Consider the following 13,943-nt stretch of genomic DNA (forward strand, 5'->3'; position numbering starts at 1 on the left):
ATGAGTAAATGTATTGATACACACTGACTATAATTTATTATTATGAATAATATATAATATTTCTGTGTGTATCAGAGTATTAATTTTATAATATACAATAAACATTATCTTCTATGGTTATCATTTTATGTCTTGTGACGACCTTATCTGCCGCTCATTAGTCGATTTTTCCCGCGTCGCTGCAATACTGACGGCCGACTACAACAGTCGGCACTCGATACCCACCAAACGAATAGAAACTACGTTGCGCCGCCGCAAACACAATAGTCATAGTGAGCAACAGCGAGCGCGCGCGCGCATGGTTTCTATCGTCTATCGATCGTGTCTTGGCTCCGTGCGGTTATCACCGTCCCGTTTGGGTCCGAGTACCGCGAATCCTTCATTCGTCGGAAAGCTCTCAATTTACACAGTCACTGCGGCGGCGTTGGATCTAGCAACACGTCCGGTCCATCAGTCGTCGGAACGATTCCAGCCGCAATAACTAGTAACTACCGGCGTACCGTCTACACGCACGTACGGTCAGCTCTAATCGGTAGCCGGGTTGCCGCTGGCCGCAATGCTCTTCGCACTGGCCAAAACGCAGGGTGATCGCCCAACGACGATCACCACAGCCGCGATGTCGGACAACAGCCCTCGGACGTCGGCCGTCCTTGCGCCCTCTGTGTTCCTGCCACACGCCGAGCCGTCCACGTCCCAGGGCGTCGGCGCCGCCCGCACAGACACATCGACAGCCTCTGATGCCGGCGACCACACCAACGGAGCCGGTAGTGTCGGTGAATCTCGGGTCACAAAGGATGACGACGACGACGACGACGACATGTCGTCAGAAGACGAATACGCAAGGTCCGGGTCTACATTCACTGTTGCGTTGGGCACGTACTCTTTCGAGAGGAACTTGATCGTGAGTATGCCTTCAACACTTGCCTAAGTTAAGCGGCTGATGGCTTGGTGGGGTGGGGCGGGACGTAGGGTGTTGCTTTCTTTCATCATCTCTTCGGCTTACTCCACTGTTTCCATTAGAGTGCCGGCATCTGGTGTACCTACGACATATCTGTATTATATTTATTGACATTACGATTTTTGATGATAATCGGTTTGATACGTATAGAAAAATAGTTCAACCATAGAGCATCCATAGGAAACAGTGCAACGTTACAGATGTCAGTTAGGTACCTCTACCGTAGAAGTTCTATACATGGACCAAGATTACATATTTTTTAGAATTTTAGTGTCTGCACAGCAGTTTCTATCAATAGATTAAGGCTGATACATTTTTTATCGTCCCCATAAAACTTAGATTATAGCCGCGCTTAATTTAATTCACTATTTTAAAGTTTAGTTATTTATTTTTAAGTTTCAAAAAGTAGGTAGTATGCCATTTATGTTATGTTAATTGATGCAAGAACATGATACCTATATTATTTTTTGATATGTGTATCTAGTTTTTAATTATAAGACAAAAACCTAAAATTATTAAAATTCAAAAGTTATAGGTAGACTTATAAATCTAGTACAGTTTATTAGGTAATCATAAATTGATTTATAGAATCACTTAATTAATTATTATTACCTATTATTATTTTATGTTGGTAGCTGGTAGGTATTATGAAGTTTTTTTTATCAAATTTATTAATTGTTATTAACCCGTCACCGGTATCGCTATATACTGTTACATGATTGGTATCGTGTTAGCGTTACGCTAACATTATCGTTTTTTCGGTTCTGTGAATTATTTGTTGAACTTGGAATAGTGAAACAAAGATAAAAATATTTGTCTAGTTTTATCCCACAATAATTATATTGTTTAATAGCAAAATTAATAATAATATTTATTTATTAATAGCCAATTTCAATCAAATTGTTGATATATAAATAAAAAACCATCATTTAAAAAAAAAAAAAAAAACATTATATAAAAAATTAACCAAATCACTTTTTTGTAACAAAATCTATTAAAAACTTAATTTTTGGTAGAAGAAAAAAGATATTAGGTATATAAAAATTAAACAAATCACTTTTTTGTAACAAAATCTATTAAAATAAAAACAATTTTAAAATTATAACTCATCGTTAGAAGTTTCCGAGTTTTCTTTCACGGTGTTGCATGTCGGACAAGTAGGAGTAGTATGTTCTTTACATATATACACACCACATAACGAACAACTGACCTATAAAATATAATATAAAAATAATATAATGTATAAATAACCAATAAATATCTTTATAATGTTACCTTTGTAAAGCGATTTTTTCTTATTGGACAAAAATTACATCTGATTCGTTGATCACTTGTCGAAACATCTGGATTCGGACTTTCTTTATTATTTTGTGAAGTACATCCAGTCATTTTTATTATTTGTTGTCGAAGGAGAAATGATAAACATGGCTGTTCAAGACGTTTTACCATGTAAGGTTTAGTGAGCTCTTGTCCCAAAGTTTTTAAATATTCTCGACGAGTTATCATTTTACCTGTATTTTCACGGTATATAATTTGACTGTTTATCCCAGCAATATTCATCAATGAAAAAAAAATAGTTAGGGGCCATCGACAACTAATTCTTGCCACCGAATACTCGCCTTTCATTTCGTCTACTACATCCACTCCACCTTTAGTACCATTATAGTACGTTATAACTTCTGGTTTTTTTTGGTCACCGGATTCCGGGTCAATGATACCTTGATCATGCATACTTGATATTATAATGACATTTTTATTTTTGTTTGGAGTATAAGATGTAAGTAAAAGGTCTTTTCCATATCCAAACAAAGTCGAATTTACCTCTCTTTTTTTTAGTTTCTAAAAAAACCGGAGGAATTTCCCTTTTGTTTTTCCTCAAAGTGCCCACTACGGTAAGATTATGATTTTTTAGTAACTCATTAGCCAATGGAATTGAATTGTACCAATTGTCCATAGTAATATTGCGGCCAGTTTTTGATATCGGCAATATTAGTCGTTTTACAATACTTGACGGAGAATTGTCACATTTGAAAGGGCCATCTGGCTGAGTTCCTACGTAAAACTCCATATTAGACGTATAAAATTTACGAGAATCAACGAGTGTTTGAATTTTGATACTGTATTTATTTGGCTTATTTGGTATATATTGTCAAAAACTGCAACGCCCTCGAAACCCTTCTAGCATCTCATCTATAGTGCAATTCTCTCCTACAGTATAATTTTCTTTACATCGCCGAACAAAATCATCGAAAACTGTACGAATAGGTGCTAGCTTGTCTATTGCTCTTCTAACGTTCCTTGTTTCAATATCATCAAATCTAACAGCTCGAAGTAATAAGGAAAAACGTTTTTCTGACATGACTGCCCGGAGCAAAACCGTCAGTACTCCACAAATCGTGTAGGTTCAAATGATTGCTACGCAAATACCCAGCCAAGTACAATAATCCTAAAAGGGCATCTATTTCTTCTTTCGTAGTATCGCACATCCTTCTTATTTTGATAATTTTGCACGGATTTTCGCTAAATATTTATTAGTACACTCAACTATATCTATAACTACAGTATCAGGAAAAAATAACTTCCAGCAATCCAAGACTGATTTGGCATCTCTAGCGATTCTTTTCACTCCGGGCAAATGCAAAACAATATTATGACGACGAGTACGGACGTTAGAAGGGGGATTATTTTTATACCATTTAGTTATTTTATCTTTCCCTAAGAAAAACTCTGGTTCAGAAATTATAGTAATATTTTCACCTGAACGAGAAGGTGATCGACGACGTACATTTGATGTAGTTTGATCGGTGCTTTCATCACTATCACTTTCCACATTTTCAATACAAAAGTCAGAATCGGCATCGGTATCATTGGAATCAAATAACGCGTAATCATCCTCAACCTCACTTAACCACGCACACACTTTTTCACAATTTTTGTCCATTATTTAAAAGTATTAAAAAAAATAATAAAGTTCAAAAAATTATAACACGGTTAGTATCGTGCGAGCGGGACGCTAACATAATCGGTACTGCGTACTTTTACCAGTCATAATATCCACATAAATATGTTTTTGTATTGTTTTTGTTGTTATTTTAGTTTATTATTATTTAGATAAGAGGTATGTGGAGTTTCAAAACAATCTATTTTTATTTAAACAAGTGGTTCCTAAAATAAGTTTAATGTTAGCGAAACGCTAACACCGATACCGATGACGGGTTAAGAGTTAGGATTGTTGGATTGTACCACTAAGCACATATTTCCTAAGTAATATCTATTATACGTTGAATAAATGAGATCTAATATTAAATTTAAAATCTAATTATCTCTTATTACTTAGCTAAAAATATTAACTTTTATGTTGTATACAGTATAATATACAGTATCCCTTAAAAAAACAATAGAGTTTTTGAGATTAATGTTATTACCTAAGTATAAATATTATTTTGATTAAACTGTAATTAAAGTATGTATATTATGTAAAATAATAGTTAGAAATATTTTTTTCATTTTGTCCCTTGTTCGGTATTTACTTATCAGGTAAAATTAGTTTTTAATAAAAATTTGCACCCATGTGATCTAAGAATCATGATAATAATACACTATTAACTTTTAAAAATCGCAAAGTACAAAATCTAACACTGATCACTATCAAACTTGGTAGATTTATGTACAAGTTTGTGAACTTTACATTTATACATTTTCAAAGTATCAGTGTTACCTTTAAAAAAAAATAAAAAAAAATAAATTCTCGTTATTTAATTGCCATACCTCGTTTAAAAAATAGTTTGAGATCAGATATATGTATAAGTATAAACAGAACATAAATACTTATTTATTTGTATATAATATAATGCTAGAACAAATTGTTTTCACTAAAATTATCCTTCTATGACCATTTGTCATGAACTTTTACTAAGTTATGGTTTAAATTATTCCTAGGTATGGCACTTTTATGGTACTATCTGGATTAAATTATAATATATATATATAAGGTTCACATCTTAAATTAAATTGATTGATTATTTATCGATCCTAATTTATTGAAGGTTTGTGGCAAAGGTAATATTTTAATGCAGTATTATCGAGAAAGTCGCATCCGTTTTTTTTCTTCCTGGCCAAAAACTTACCTCCACTGGTAGAAGTCTATTATAATTTTAACTTAAATATATTTAAAAATCATTATTTATTGATTATCATTTAATTTTGTAACATTATTAATGTAACATAATTTTTTTTAGGAAACTTTTAGTACTTCCCAAGTTGCCAGCAAACCTGTTATAGAATATGTGAATTTGAAATTTGTTGAAAACAATTTTAAAACATCAGGGAATCCACAAGCATTTGATAGAAATGATATAATGAGAGCTGAAATGGAATTTGAATCGTAAATAAAACATTACATTAATATCAATAATATCACAATGATTTATAATTATATTAATTAAATATTTTTTTAGGTTTGAAATATGGTTTTCACACGTGAAGGAATATGCTGTTGACAGAGAATTTATCAAAGATCTTCGTCTACCATTATTTTGTCATCTTTATTTGGATTTATATGCACCGGTTAATCATGCATGCTTACAGGCATTTTTGAACAAATTTCGATATTTATTTTCAAGTCATGGAGGAAGTATTTATTTGGAAGAGTTAAGGAATGTTACGAATCTATTAAATTTATCACCTCGCCTTGCATATTTCAGGTAAATGGTTTATTGTATGTAATCATTTAATTGTTCACATTAATAATAGCATTATATGTATTATTTCAGAAGAAACAAATTCGTATATGGCGTTTCTCCTAAGTTTATAAGCAATCTATACAGTTTTTTTAATCTTAATTATATGCTACAAACGGTTTGTATATTATACTATAATATTCTAGATAATATGAATAATTTAATTATTATTAAGACACAGTAACAAAATCAGTTATTTTTAAGGACAGATTTGTATTTTAATAACAAAAAAAAACATTTAGAGGACAGCTTTATTTATTGTCTCAGTTTTTCAATCAGCTTAAAAATGTATGTCCTGTTGAGAAAATTAAGTTTTTAATGTTAGTGAATTTTCAATAATAATTATAAAATTTAAAAGTAAGAACATATTATGTGTCGTAATGTTGGTTTTAACTGATTTTTTACTTTTAAAGTAAGATTATCAGTATAAAATAATAACATATAAAGTCTAATACAATAAAATTTAAAAAAGTTCATAATTCCTTTAAAATTAAATATTCTAGAAACTTACAAAAAATATATTTTTATTATTATATTTGATAATAGGTAAATTCATTTTTATGTTGTTAGTTGTTACTATCAATTCCAATAGTTAAAGTTGCTGATCATATTTTTGCTGTGTAATGTATTTTTTTTTTTTTTTGAGACTGGAACAACCGATATAGATCAAGTTTCCACTTAAACCCACTATGTTTGAAACTAGGGCTCGTAAGTTGATGCAGATTGCATTTTTTTTTGGAACTTAACTTTTTAGACGATGTTCTCCTGGCCACAAATGTATTTCATTAGCATGTGAATCTGAAAAACTAATTTTTATTTTGCATTTTTTGGTGTTTATTACTTTTTAACTTTTTTGACTAGTTCAGTTCTCATAGTAATTTGTAAGATTTGAAAAATTTATAAAACAAATAAATGTAATTTTTTTATTTCATTTTTTAAGGACATTTTTGTCATATTTTGAGTAATTTGAAGCTTTGATAAATTTATATAGAATTTTATAGTAAAATAGAGTAAAACATTTAAAAAAAATTATTTTCATTAATTTAAAAGGAATACTTGTAATTTTTTAAGACATTTTTTGCCATTTTGATGTCATATTTGCATTTTTTTTATTGTTTTTAAGGTCATCTACTTCCGAGCCCTATTTATAACTGAACAGACTTTAATATTATATGAATATATGATTATTCAAATTACAAATTAGATGGAGTATGGAAAAATGTGAAGATCGAATATTATTCTGTTACATCCAACTATGGATATGTAGTTCATATTATACTTAGTTGAATATGGCAAAATACATTACCTGCTTATTACTGTAAAATACCCAAATAACTAGTTCTGTTACCATGCCTTCCAAAGTTAACTAATACATGAACTATAAGAATAAATTAGTTAAGTTATAATAGAACAGAAAAATATTGTTATTTGATTGTATAATTAATGTATTAGTATAAAAAAAGTTAGTTTAGGTACAATTATGATAATATTACTTTGTTAATTATTTATTTTGATATGATTTTTGTTATTGAATACTTGATGCCAATTTGTTGATATTTGATTTATAATTAGTAACATAATAAGTATTGCATTCATCAGTTAGCCAGTTTCTTAAATCAGATGATGTAAAATTTATTTCCGAAAATAGTGACTCTCATAAAATAATAAGTTAGAAAAAGTAGACAAAACAGCTAATGCTACTATTTTTAAAGTGGAATAATCTTTTGGAATTTCTTTCAAAATCTTATTCTTTATGTTAATGATCCATTTGCCTATCACCTTAACATTCTGAATTTCTTCTAATATTTTTCTCAGTATAACAAATTCTTCTCTTAATATGGTACTGAAAATCTACAAGCTGCATTTCAAAATCATCTAAATGCAACCATTCAAACACTTTTAAGTTGAATTTTTCTAATGACAATGTGTCTGGATAAACAATAATTTTCATGGTTTCATCTAATTCTTTAAACCGAGTGAAGCGTGTAGAGAACTTGTTCATAGCTGTCTCAATAATATTTAAAAATTTTTAGATAAGATGATAAATATCAGGTTTTACAACTGCTTTGCAAATATCAGTTCCAAGTTAAAATTAATTTTGTTCCTATTTTATACATTGCACCAATAATTTTAATATTGTATTACACTCAGTATAAAAGTTATTTACTGTCTTGAGTTATAATTTTTATATACTATTTTATAGTATGTTTTTATAATTATTTAAATAAAATTTATATTAATTTACTAATTAAAGGTGTTTCAAGAGTGGTTTGATATTAACTATACTCCTTCTGAAGATCCAAAAAAAGTATTTGAAGATTACTTTAACAATAAGCTAGTACGAGTAAATAATTTGGATAAAGCAAATGCTCCAAAACTAAATAATAATACTAATATCTCAAGAACTGTATTATGTAAAAAAGTAAGTCTTTTATTAGTTGTATAAATGTGATTGTAGTAACATATTTTCATTTGTGACTTTTTTTGAAGAATTTAATAAAAACTTCATAAACATATTACATGAGCTTAATCTAATCTGAAAAAGTTTTTAATTTTTAATTACATTTTTGTTATTTAGATACCGAATTCATCTCAAAATGAGAATAACAACAGTAAAATCAATAATACTGAAAACGATGTAAGTATAAATTTAATTTAATTATTGTACATTTTTTTGATAGTTTTCTTTGTATTAATAGTAGATTAAATCTTAAATAAAATTACTAATTTTGTTTATTCCATAACTTAACATTTTACATTATATTAGATATTACTCGATATTTGCTTATATTCTTGTTTTTATTATCATTATAATTTCAAATTTCTTTTATATTAATCTCAGTATTATTTTTTTGAATACAAATACCTAATAAATTATTGAAGTATATCATTTATATTTAACTGTAGTATAATTAGAAGTTTCAATCAAAAAATAATGGTTAGCTTACAAATGTTTGCATATTTGCATTATTTTTTGGCCACATTTTAATTTGTTCAAATATATTACTTAAAATTGTGAATGTTATAATTTAATGAAAGGTATACTTATACAAAATTAAATAACATTTACAAAGGGTATAAAACATTGAAATTCAGCATTTTAAAAGAGTTAATAATTATTTTTTATAGCTTAATTTAAATATTTATCTAAAACGTAATTTGTATTATTTGTCAATTTCTCATTATAATTAATTTTTTTTTTTTTGTTATATAACCTAATATATACTTAAATCAAGTTACATTTACGATAAAGGAAATTTGTTGAACATTTATTTATTTTGATTCTATTAATCATTCAGGAACTAATTTAAAAACTATATTTTTAAATATAGTTTAACAACAAAGAAAACATTTTTTCTTCTTTTCCGTTATTATTATTATATTTTACTTTTTGTTTTTGCAATATTATTATTTCTAATAAATGTATTATTCATCATAATGAAATAAAATAAATGTGAAGTATTTATGCTCAGTTAGAACGTTTTGAATTTGACTCAAGTGGTTTGGCAATTGAATGACGATTTGTAAAAAATACTGGTTTTAAAGATAAATAATGTTACTGAATTTTTAATTTAAGAAAAATACAACAACTTTAAAAATACTTTTAAAAATCAATTTTAAATTTTTAAAAAAATTATTATATTTTGCATCTAAACATACAGTTTAAATCATCAGATCAACATCAAATTCTATAAGTTTTTTTTTTTTTGTGCAACTAAAATTACCTATTTTTATTGAGCGAAACATTGATCAAATATGTATGCAAAACTAACAGTGATTATTATTAAAATTTGTATGATGAAAAATGTACATCTTCAAAAATTATAAATTTGTATTAACATAATATGTTTTTAGGATGCAATTTCTTCAATAATGATTTGAGACATAGGTACTGTTAATGATCAAAAAATGTTGATTTTTTAAATTAGTTATTTAAATGCACAAATAAACCTTAATGCATATTAAGCAATTTTTTTTAACTTAAAATGAATTTAATATTGTACTAATTTTAAAGTTTTTTACAAATATTGAAATAATCAATTAAAAACAATAAACTTCACCTATTTTGTTCATATCTTAGTTTAGCAAAAAACAATTTAGATTAATTTAAAAGGATGTCAGTTCATTTTTTCTCTGACGCACGCACAATAGTAGATTTTACTTTCATAATAATGATTATAAATTATAATTACTTTAATTTATAAAATTAGAGTGAAGTTACGTCTTAAAAAATGTAAATGTAAGATTGCTATCTAGGGTATCTGATAAGCTTTTATTATATTTTAATTTTAAAGCAAGTTATGAGGAGGGTCTTAGGATATAATAATAATTGGATCATTATTCTGAATTTAAATTTTGCTGTTGCGCATGGGGCAAAAAGAGAAAATAAATGTACTGACATCCTCTCTATAGCATAATAAAAAGGTTTCTTAAATGTTTTTACTTTTTTATACATTAAATAATTTCTATTTTACTATAATTTAATTGATTTAGATAAAAACAATTTTGTATTAATTTATAAATAATTGGTGGCTTTTCAATCATAAATATTATATTTTAGAAATAAAATAAATTAAACTTAATTGTTTTTTAAATTTTTTAATAATTTATTTTTTGGTTCAAACCAATAAAATTGATCATGTAATGCACTAAGATCAGTTGTAGTTAAAATAAATTCAATATTAAATTAAAATTAATCATTATTATTTTTTTGTTAAACCACTGTTAATAAGTGGGACTGCTTTTATTTATTTCCATTGCTATCTAATAGTATATTTACTTAACTAGATTATTAATTTCATTTTATTCTTGTTAATGATTAAAAATCAAGTATTTCAATAATGAACGCCCTTCTACGAGTAGAGATTTTGCTGGTTCCAGTCATCAAGACCCGAATTCCAGAAAAGTAATTAAATTACTTCAATGTTTCTATATTGTTTAATTTAAAATGTAGTAAAATGTTTTTATTTTATCTCAAATACTTATCAAATACTTAATATATTTAGTTGTCTAACAATCCTGCCGAAGATCTACAAAGAAAGGTTACAAATTCAGAATCAGATGAAGTAATTATTTTTAATTATTGTGGATTTTAAAATACTGATATAGAATTTCTTGATTATTTGTGAACAGTCAACTGAAAATTCTGAACAGTCTTCAACCGAGGATCATTGCCTAAAACTAAGATCTAGGAAATCAAAGAAGGTATGCTTTAAAATTATATTTTATACATTTGAATTCCGTATTCAGTATTTTAAATTTTATTTCTTAAATTTTAAACTGTTATTTAGTATTTTTAATCTAATGAAATTTAAGAATAACACATAATTGGTCTGTTTCTAACTTACTTCATTGTAAAATCAGTATTAATAATTTGGTTGGGTTTTAAAAACATGATATATTATTTTATTTTTTCACTTTATTAATTTTATATATTTAGTGATTTATGACTACTTATAGAAAATAAAATTTGTTTTAGGTTGATTGAAATTGTTAAACTAAATATTTTAACTAGTGTTGAAACATTTTTTTTCTACGTTATTACTTTTACTATTACCACTTCTGCCGTTGCGAAGATTTTTCAACCACAATATCCTTCGTCTTCCCACAATTTTCCTACCTTCTATTTCTCCTTGAAGTATAAGTTGCAGCTATCAATATCTTTGGTTATTCTAATATCCGTGTTTTTACTGTCATTAGTAGTTTCTATTCTTTTTGCATTCTTTGAAATCAATAGAACTCACGTTGGATAAACAATCTGTATGTAAATATTTAAGATTATAAGTTTCAGTTTTCTTACTTACTGTTTCAGTTAATGTTTATGTTTTGGCTCCATTTTATATTATAGGATAAATGTAAAATCTTACTTGTCTGATCTTGTGAAAAATCTTGGAATTTAAATATCTTGGACACTTATACAAATGCATTTTGAGTCATTAATCCTTGTGTCGAGATAGCTATACTTACGAACTTTTTCTATTTGGTATCCCCTAATGAATAGCTGTTCTCTGGCAATTTTTTTTTCGAAATGTTTGTACGTTTGGTGTTGTTTATGTTATGGAACAGTCCAAAACTCATATACATCTATACTATTATATTTATTATTTTTTGAAGACATGACATACTATTTGCGATGAAAACTATCATTGGCATATCTTATATTATTAATACGTTTGCCATTTACTTTTATAACTCAAATTGTGTATTATTCATTTAAGTTTCATAATTTTTAAAAATTCTTGGATGTATGATTTTTTAAAAGAGCTTTAATAAAAAAATCATAAGACTAATCATTCAAAAGTCTTAACTATTACAACTAGTCTTTAATATTTTTATTATTATTTTAAAATCTAAAATTTTGGATGTTATTTTGTTAGTTAAAATGTCAAAGAAAAGCTGTCATATAAACCAATGTAATTACACGATACAATATTTCAATAAATTAATTCTTTTAGTTAAAACACAGAATATATTATAACAAAATGATAAATACACTAACAGTATGATATTATATATCTATTGGCCATACTATAGGCACATAGGCATATATATATATATATACTATAGGCACAGTGGTTATTGTGTAGTACAATAATTTTAGGTATAACTATTAACTAATATAAATAACTAGTAAGAAATAATATGTCAAAAAATATGTTATTATCGTTAAATTAAAAATATTCATTATTCATTAACAAATTATGATCCTGGCCGTAGGTACTAATAGTCAGAATTCAGAAATTGTATGGAAAATTTGGATTTTTGGAATGAAAAAAAAACTAAAATTTACTGTTTTACTTCCCTATTGTTTTTAATTAATCAGATTAGATTATTTTGCATATTCAATTTAACTAGTTAAGTTACAAAGTTTATATGAATTAAAACTGGCTTGTTAGTGTCCAGCTTTGAAATTCTTATCGAGATAAAATATAGTTTATAGATTCTTGGAATAAAAGCTTTCTGATGGTCATTTTTTTCAAAAATTGGTTAAGAGGGTGTCACATTCACATGTGTCGCCTTCGTCTTAAATATATATGACATACTAAATTTTTGTTCACCATTTTCAATTGTGTGCTATTAGTTTTGATATTAGATTAAATTTTATTAAAGTAAGAACACTATCTGTTTTCTCTCATTGGTTTGTTAGTATATTTTAATTTTTAAGTGAGTTATGAGCAGGTAAAATATTATTTATTTTCAAATAATATTTTATATACTCATTATTCAAAAATTAACACATCGTAAAAATAATAAGAGAACATAGACAATATTCTTACTTAAAAGTTTGATTATAGATAAATTATCTCTGATATCAAAACTAACTGTACACTATTGAAACTAGTGAACTGAAATTTGTCATGTTGTATCTGTGTAAAACGGAGGCAACACATACGGTTACGACGTCCTCTTAAGTAGTTTTAGATATTACTTTGAACAAGTAACAATTTTTCCTCTTTATATATTAATATAGATAATGTGTACTTTTATAAATAATACATTCTGATTTTTTTCTCTAAAATAGGTTGCATACACAGAATCTTTTCTTAAACTATAACTTTTAGGAATTAGGCTCTGAAATGCTATGTGGATTTTTAATATTTTTTTCATAAAAGATTTTTTTTTTAAGCTTTATGTATAAGAACGGTTTAAGAAATAACAATTTTTAACGTTTTCAATTAATACCTGGGTTTCTTTTAAATTAATTTAGTGTAGAGTTTGGATAGTGTTAAATTTGTTTAATTTCTATTAAACAATATTTTGAAAAGCATGCTACTCTTTACAATATGTTATATAGAAGAATAAAATTGTATAAAAAATATTTGTTGTATTTATTATAGTACAGTTGGTATCATCTATAACAAGACCCACTGTAACCCAACATATTGGGTAAAACCACATTAATTTCATAGTAAAATATTCCCTATATTTGTATGTGCAAAGTGACTGGTTATAACAATACTGTACATAATGACAACATTAGCTGATATGACATAAAAATTCGCACTTGTATAGGCAATTTTAATTTTTAATTAACATAATTTATGCAGATTATATAATTTTTATTGTTGTATGTATTCGTCTAATATTATTGGTATCGGTGTAATTGCTTATTTTCATATATTTTTTTAATAGTATCACTATCTTAATCATGAAAATATTAATAAAGATATTTTAGTATTGTTGGGGCCATGCATGATGATGTTAGGTATTTTTTTTTCTTTTCAAAAAAGATGGTAGGGTGCTAA

At 26.8% G+C, this 13,943-nt stretch overlaps 1 protein-coding gene across 4 annotated transcripts in view; it reads left to right on the top strand.

The window, feature by feature from the left end:
- Positions 1-13,943, top strand: part of LOC107163181 (uncharacterized) — a 31,542-nt gene continuing 17,599 nt past the window's right edge. The window contains exons 1-9 of one of the 4 annotated variants that reach the window (XM_089218180.1): positions 1-901; positions 5,197-5,342; positions 5,416-5,661; positions 5,731-5,815; positions 7,952-8,119; positions 8,276-8,335; positions 10,529-10,603; positions 10,704-10,763; positions 10,831-10,902. In XM_089218180.1, the coding sequence (XP_089074306.1) occupies positions 557-901; positions 5,197-5,342; positions 5,416-5,661; positions 5,731-5,815; positions 7,952-8,119; positions 8,276-8,335; positions 10,529-10,603; positions 10,704-10,763; positions 10,831-10,902 (1,257 nt within the window). In that variant the 5' untranslated portion in view covers positions 1-556. The remainder of the gene's footprint in view (positions 902-5,196; positions 5,343-5,415; positions 5,662-5,730; positions 5,816-7,951; positions 8,120-8,275; positions 8,336-10,528; positions 10,604-10,703; positions 10,764-10,830; positions 10,903-13,943) is intronic. The other 3 variants (XM_089218178.1, XM_089218179.1, XM_089218181.1) reach the window with 3 other exon arrangements.

The sequence above is a fragment of the Diuraphis noxia genome, unplaced genomic scaffold, assembly GCF_037042655.1.
Source record: "Diuraphis noxia isolate RWA-SAM2 unplaced genomic scaffold, SU_Dnox_SAM2 contig0001, whole genome shotgun sequence".
Classification (NCBI taxonomy): domain Eukaryota; kingdom Metazoa; phylum Arthropoda; class Insecta; order Hemiptera; family Aphididae; genus Diuraphis; species Diuraphis noxia.